The sequence below is a fragment of the Rhinopithecus roxellana genome, chromosome 13, assembly GCF_007565055.1.
Source record: "Rhinopithecus roxellana isolate Shanxi Qingling chromosome 13, ASM756505v1, whole genome shotgun sequence".
Lineage (NCBI taxonomy): Eukaryota > Metazoa > Chordata > Mammalia > Primates > Cercopithecidae > Rhinopithecus > Rhinopithecus roxellana.
In genome coordinates, this window is record NC_044561.1 from 29992039 (window position 1) to 29999659 (window position 7621).

General features: G+C 41.0%; 2 protein-coding genes across 2 annotated transcripts; both read left to right on the top strand.

Annotated features, from left to right (window-relative positions):
* The first annotated feature begins 842 nt into the window (after positions 1 to 842).
* On the top strand, positions 843 to 1319 carry LOC115892935 (keratin-associated protein 19-5-like). The gene has a single exon (XM_030915775.1). The coding sequence runs from the start codon at positions 892 to 894 to the stop codon at positions 1108 to 1110; it is 219 nt and encodes a 72-aa protein (XP_030771635.1). The 5' UTR covers positions 843 to 891; the 3' UTR covers positions 1111 to 1319.
* A 3487-nt stretch (positions 1320 to 4806) lies between these two features.
* Positions 4807 to 5090, top strand: LOC104663628 (keratin-associated protein 19-5-like). The gene is given in 2 exon segments (XM_010364903.1): positions 4807 to 5010; positions 5013 to 5090. Coding segments are annotated over 2 exon segments (282 nt in total).
* The last annotated feature ends 2531 nt before the right edge of the window (positions 5091 to 7621 follow it).

Here is a 7621-nt window from a genome sequence, read left to right on the forward strand (position 1 = left end):
TAAAATGCTAAAAATCAACATACGCTCTCTTTTTTTGAGTCCTTTGGCTATTGTACACAGCAGGGCATTAAAATCATTTTGATTTCAAATGTTTTCCTGTATTGTGAATATAGGCATTTTCTGAAGACCTCACCTTGATAAATAAGTTTGCTTTTTTTTTTTTTTTTTTTTTTTTTGAGGCGGAGTCTCGCTCTGTCGCCCGGACTGGAGTGCAGTGGCCAGATCTCAGCTCACTGCAAGCTCCGCCTCCCGAGTTTACGCCATTCTCCTGCCTCAGCCTCCCGAGTAGCTGGGACTACAGGCGCCCGCCACTTCGCCCGGCTAGTTTTTGTATTTTTAGTAGAGACGGGGTTTCACCGTGTTAGCCAGGATGGTCTCGATCTCCTGACCTGGTGATCCGCCCGTCTCGTTTTAAAACTACAGATTTAACATCTGTAAATTGAAAAAATAGCTGTAAATTCAGTTGATATGAAGTTATCAGTTTGAAAGATGACAGACAAAGGAAATGATTCATTATAAAAGAAATACCATAAAGTGTAGATGATGTAATACACCTGGTAACAGGCAATTCTGTTGAGCATTTGGAATGTGCATATTTTGAACAGTCAGCCATTTCTTCTCATAAAAGCAAAGCAGTAAGTTCAATCGTGTCCTGAATAAGACATTAAGTAAGCTGAAATATTTCAATGAGAATGAGGGCCTCTCCCTGCATGAGAAGACAACAGATAAATGAGTTGTAACATCAAACATAATACAAATAACTACAGCAAAGGAGGGTATACAGATGACTCATCACATGCTTTGACCAGGGTATATAAGCCTCTTACACATGTGGCATTTACACTCAGGATCTTGCCTTGAGCAGCAAACCAACTCACCACTCCTGACACCATGAACTACTACCGCAACTACTACGGAGGCCTGGGCTACGGCTGTGGAGGCTTCGATGACCTGGGCTATGGCTATGGCTGTGGATGTGGCGGCTTCCGCAGACTGGGCTATGGCTGTGGCTATGGAGGCTACGGATACGGCTCTGGCTTCGGAGGCTATGGATACCGCAGCTGCCGCCCGTCATTCTACGGAGGATATGGATTCTCTGGATTTTACTGAAATCCTTCCCTGACAACCTAACATGAGAGGCCATAGGAAGATCACCCAAACTTGACTGCAATAACAAAAAGACGAGGTCACCCTGGATCAAGCCAAGATCAAGAGCAGTTAGCATCTGAGAGTTTTAAGAATACCTATCATTCCATAATTCTTTGCTTTATGTCTCTGGATGTGTCTTAGTTGTACCTTTATAGCTGTGGGGTTTCTCTCTTCCTTTTGGAATAAATTATGCTGACTTAAAGCAAATACATGGCTTTTATTTTTTGCTTGACTCAAAATGGCAAAGTGGTTATTTATAATTATATCCAGTGAAAAAAGAACAAACTATATACATATAGAAGTATATTATATATAATAAAATAATTTTGTATATACATGCACCTATCTATATAGCTGTATGTATGTGTGTGCATGTATATATCCACATTCAAAGGTCACAGTTGACCCTTGAATAATGTAGGGGTTGGGGTACTTATTCCCCCATGCAGTTGAAAATCCACATATAACTTTTGACTTTCCAGACACCTAACTACTGGTAGCCGACTGTTGACCGGAAGCCTCACTGATAACATAAACAGTTGATTAACACATACTTTGTATTTTATATGCATTATATACTGTATTCTTACAATAAAGTAAATAAGAGAAAAGAAAATGTTATTAAAATAATAAGGAAGAGAATTTATATTTACTGTTTGTCAAGTGGAAGCAGCTCATCATTAAGGTCTTTATCCTCATTGTCTTCACACTGGATAGGTTGAGGAGGAGAAGGAGGAAGGGGGACGTTGGTCTTGCTGTCTCAGGAGTGGCAGAGGTAGAACAAAATCTGAGTATGAGTGGATTCACTCAGTCCAAGCCCATGTTGTCCAAAGGTAAGCTGTACATGCACAAATTAAAACCATAACACTCAATTAAAAAGAATCTTTTTTCTTTGGAATACTGTGCCGTATTGACCATATCTTTTTCATTTCAATGCTTTCAGTTAGATGTTAGTGTTTAAATTCAGCCCTGAAATACCAACTTTATCAACTTTCAAATCTCAATGGAGACCAACATGAAGAGTATGTACTTTTATAGTTTGTTCGAAATGTATGTTTATTTGGCCCTTTCAATGGTATGAAGAGTAATGATAAGACAAAGTATATATCTGAAAATACACTGAAAATGAACTTCTTTTTGTGACTTTCTGTCATGTTTTATTCCTGGTCCATCGTGGTGTGACACGAAGTTGCTCTTTCATATTATCAGCACATTTAAATATTTTGCAATACACCAAGGAAATATAGAAATCACTGCCATCACTTGTGAAGTAATTCATATTAAGGCTGTGACTGACCTGAAGCTTTATACACGGTAGCCAAGCCTCTTTTAACCTCCAACAAGCAAACGTGGGCCTTTTCATGTTGGTATGTCAAATAACTGTTTGCCCAAGAAAAATATGTAATAACATATTATTATGTTCCAAGAATAATATATTTCAGCACTGAAACAAAAGTGAATGTCTTTTGTTTGAGTCAAGCAAATTCAAAAATGCCAGGAAAATAATATAAAAGAACTGTGGAGTGTGCAGGGGCACTACTATAAAGTTTTCCCAATGCTTACTCTGATACCATCTTGAATGGGAAAAGATCTCCAAAAAGTGAAATCATTTGCTAAGGATCAAAAATGACATGACAAGGAGATCCCAGACAAGAACCCAGTTTTACTAAATATCAGGCATTCTACTTCCCTATGCTCACTGTTCCATTCAGTTTTTACTTCTCTTGTGTGTTGTCACATGAAGCATCTTGAAGGCTCTGATCGTGTGCGTCTGAAGAGTTTAATTATCATGCCCAAATAACCACCTCTATTTATTTTCATTTGTAAACACTCTGTTGTAGAATCTTGAACTTAGCAATTTTTTTTTTTTTTTTTTTGAGACGGAGTCTCTCTCTGTCACCCAGGCTGGAGTGCAGTGGCCAGATCTCAGCTCATTGCAAGCTCCGCCTCCTGGGTTTACGCCATTCTCCTGCCTCAGCCTCCCGAGTAGCTGGGACTACAGACGCCCGCCATGTCGCCGGCTAGTTTTTTGTATTTTTTAGTAGAGACGGGGTTTCACCGTGTTAGCCAGGATGGTCTTGATCTCCTGACCTCATGATCCACCCGTCTCGGCCTCCCAAAGTGCTGGGATTACAGGCTTGAGCCACCGCGCCCGGCGAACTTAGCAATTTTTAATGTAGCTTTATCTGTGTAAAAACAACTTGTTAATAATGAAAATCCAGTATTTTAATATTTAAAAGAAATCATAATGCATTTGAAAAACTCTGACTTGTTTGCTGAACATATGGATGGATTTGCTTAGCCAGATACTATTACCAATTCTTTCATTCAATTCAAGTGAGATGTTGCAGTTTCACCATAAATAGATCTGGGTAAAAATATCTTAGTGTCTCCATTGCAGGGCTGTAGTATTTAGTTCTGCTCAGTACGACAGAATTTCACATGAAAATTTTTTACTCCCTAAGTGGTCAATGGCATCACAGTCTGAAGAAAGGCTGTCTATGTCAAAAGAAGAACAATTAATATAACCATTTAGAGAAAGTAACACTTTTAGTATAAGGCAATTTTATCATATTATTACATCTCTAGTTGTTAGATTGTATTGATTTGTGTTGAAATGAAAAGAATACCTTCAGAATACATTTCCTTCCAAGGAAAAGCTGTCACCTGGTCTAGAGAAAATGTATCATAGGGTCATCAGCCCCACAACTGACAAAAGGAATCTCCAAAATGTAGGTATACTATTACAAGATAACAGGAAGAAAAAATAACTGAGGGTACAAGTCCTCAGTTGACTCCAAGAATTTAGTCACATATAGCCACAGCTGACCCCAAACATGGTTAATTCAGCTGTGCCCTTAACTTCAACCCTGAGCCTTTAAGTTCTTATTAACCTTATACGATCTCAAATATAGTGATCAGTTATTTTTAGTCTTACAAGTAATTTCCAAATGTTGCATTTTCATAACTGAATTTGTATACTTCTTTGCAATAATCACCATGTAGTAACAGCACAGTACATAAATGCTGAATGGATGAATAAATTCTAAAGTCTATGCCTCTCAAAGGCATGAGTAATTCTCTGGCCGCATCTGAACAATAGGGATTTATAAAGATGAAATGACGGCTGGGTGAGGTGGTTCATGCCTCTAATCCCAACACTTTGGGAGGTCGAGGGAGGAGGGTCACTTGAGCCCAGGAGCTTGAGACCAGCCTGCGCAACATAAAGAAGACAATGAAATGAGCTCCAATAGCATCTGACTTTAGAGAAACATATAACCTTCATTTTATTTCATTTGTAATATGCAATATGTCTAGCTATGAAGAAATCTATTTAGGATCTGGTGTACCAAGACTTTAGATACAGCAATTTCTTCTCATTAAGTGATGTAATAACTTTTAAGGGCCATTGTAACTCAGCAACAAAGCAAACTCAAACAATTTAAAGAATGCGAGGGCCTCTCCTTGTGCCAGGGAACAATGAATGACTTCTGTTAAGTAACTAATTGAAAACACACACACACACACACACAAACAGGTGTGCATGTGACTCACCACATGCTCTGACCAGGGTATATAAGCCTCCCTCTACACATGCTGCCATTCACACTCAGGATCTTGCCTTGAGCAGCAAACCAACTCACCACTCCTGACACCATGAACTACTACGGCAACTACTATGGAGGCCTGGGCTATGGCTATGGAGGCTTCGATGACCTGGGCTATGGCTATGGCTGTGGATGTGGTGGCTTCCGCAGACTGGGCTATGGCTGTGGCTATGGAGGCTACGGATACGGCTCTGGCTTCGGAGGCTACGGATACCGCAGCTGCCGCCCATCATGCTATGGAGGATACGGATTCTCTCAGTTCTACTGAAATCCTACCCTGAGGACTCAGTATCAGAGGTCATAAGAAGATCATTCAAAGTAACCAAATATTGAGTCAAACAAGGGCACACTGTATCAATCCAAGATTTAAAAAAAATCATTTAGCATCTAAGATGTTAGGAATATTTATTATGTTATAATTGTCTATATCATGTCTACTGGCATCCACTATCTGCACTTTACTAATTGTGGAATTGCTTGGTTCCCTTTGCAATAAATTGTCTCAATTTGAAATGGCACGCATGTCTTCTGTTGACTTATTTATCTATTTGTTTACATGCTGACTCTCCATTCCATTGCCTATTTCTTTTCTTGAGTGCTTCCCAATAATCTTAAAATTCTGGTCATATGTTCGTGTAACAATCATAGCTGAGTTTTGAAGACTAGTCTACTTTTCACACTATATGCCTCTTTTTATTTAAGATTTTGGTGAATCTGGAACCTCCTAATTTCTAGCATATCTAGATCTAAATAAAAGTAATCAGTAAATAATGATAAATTCAAATGGTATAAAAAATTAAGAAGAATTAGAAAGACTCAGACTTGTTTACTAAACATAAGAATAGGTTTATACAGCCAGCTAGTAAGACCCACACTTTCAGTCAGTCTAGTCAGAGTACATACACTCTCCATTGACTGGGTCAATTGATTCCATTGGAGGGCTACACTACTTAGTTTGACAGAATATGACAATAGCTCTTCCATTTTCCTAATCGTTAGTGGCATTTTCCCACAACACAGGTAAAGGCCTTCTGTAGCTATGAATAAGTATAACAATCAGTTTAACTACTTGGAAAAAGCGTTTGATACTTCTAGTACAATGTAGTATGATCAAATTATTAGAACTTGAATTTATTGATTTTATGGATTGCTGAAGGATTTAAAAAAATATTCCAGAATATCTTTACTTTCAGGGAAGAGCTTTGCTTATCTTAGGAAGAACACATTATAACAAGACCTTCGGGGGGCGGAGCAAGATGGACGAATAGGAACAGCTCCAGTCTCCAACTCCCAGCGCGAGCGACACAGAAGACCGGTGATTTCTGCATTTTCAACTGAGGTACTGGGGTCGTCTTACTAGGGAGTGCCGGACAATCGGTGCTGGTCAGCTGCTGCAGCCCGACCAGCGAGAGCTGAAGCAGGGCGAGGCATCGCCTCACCTGGGAAGCGCAAAGGGGAAGGGAATCCCTTTTCCTAGCCAGGGGAACTGAGACACACAACACCTGGAAAATCGGGTAACTCCCACCCCAATATTGTGCTTTAAGCAAACGGGCACACCAGGAGAATATATCCCACACCTGGCCAGGAGGGTCCCACGCCCACGGAGCCTCCCTCATTGCTAACACAGCAGTCTGTGATCTAACCGCAAGGCAGCAGCGAGGCTGGGGGAGGGGCGCCCGCCATTGCTGAGGCTTAAGTAGGTAAACAAAGCCGCTGGGAGGCTCGAACTGGGTGGAGCTCACAGCAGCTCAAGGAAACCTGCCTGTCTCTGTAGACGCCACCTCTGGGGACAGGGCACAGCTAAAAAAACAACACCAACAAAAAGGCAGCAGAACCTCTGCAGACGCAAAATCTCTGTCTGACAGCTTTGAAGAGAGCAGTGGATCTCCCAACACGGAGGCTGAGATCTGAGAACAGACAGACTGCCTGCTCAAGTGGGTCCCTGACCCCTGAGTAGCCTAACTGGGAGACATCCCCCACTAGGGGCAGTCTGACACCCCACACCTCACAGGGTGGAGTACACCCCTGAGAGGAAGCTTCCAAAGTAAGAATCAGACAGGTACACTCGCTGTTCAGCAATATTCTATCTTCTGCAACCTCTGCTGCTGATACCCAGGCAAACAGGGTCTGGAGTGGACCTCAAGCAATCTCCAAGAGACCTACAGCTGAGGGTCCTGACTATTAGAAGGAAAACTATCAAACAGAAAGAACACCTATACCAAAACCCCATCAGTACGTCACCATCATCAAAGACCAGAGGCAGATAAAACCAGGAAGATGGGGAAGAAGCAGGGCAGAAAAGCTGGAAATTCAAGAAATAAGAGCGCATCTCCCCCTGCAAAGGAGCGCAGCTCATCGCCAGCAACGGATCAAAGCTGGTCGGAGAATGACTTTGACGAAATGAGAGAAGAAGACTTCAGTCCATCAAACTTCTAAGAGCTAAAGGAGGAATTACGTACCCAGCGCAAAGAAACTAAAAATCTTGAAAAATGAGTGGAAGAATTGATAAGCTAGAATAATTAATGCAGAGAAGGTCATAAATGAAATGACAGAGATGAAAACCATGACACGAGAAATACGTGACAAATCCACAAGCTTCAGTAACCGACTCGATCAACTGGAAGAAAGAGTATCAGCGATTGAGGATCAAAGGAATGAAATGAAGCGAGAAGAGAAACCAAAAGAAAAAAGAAGAAAAAGAAATGAACAAAGCCTGCAAGAAGTATGGGATTATGTAAAAAGACCAAATCTACGTCTGATTGGGGTGCCTGAAAGTGAAGGGGAAAATGGAACCAAGTTGGAAAACACTCTTCAGGATATCATCCAGGAGAACTTCCCCAACCTAGTAGGGCAGGCCAACATTC

Excerpts from the sequence above, each read along its gene's own strand:
- LOC115892935 (XM_030915775.1), top strand. The coding sequence starts at position 892 with ATGAACTACTACCGCAACTACTACGGAGGCCTGGGCTACGGCTGTGGA.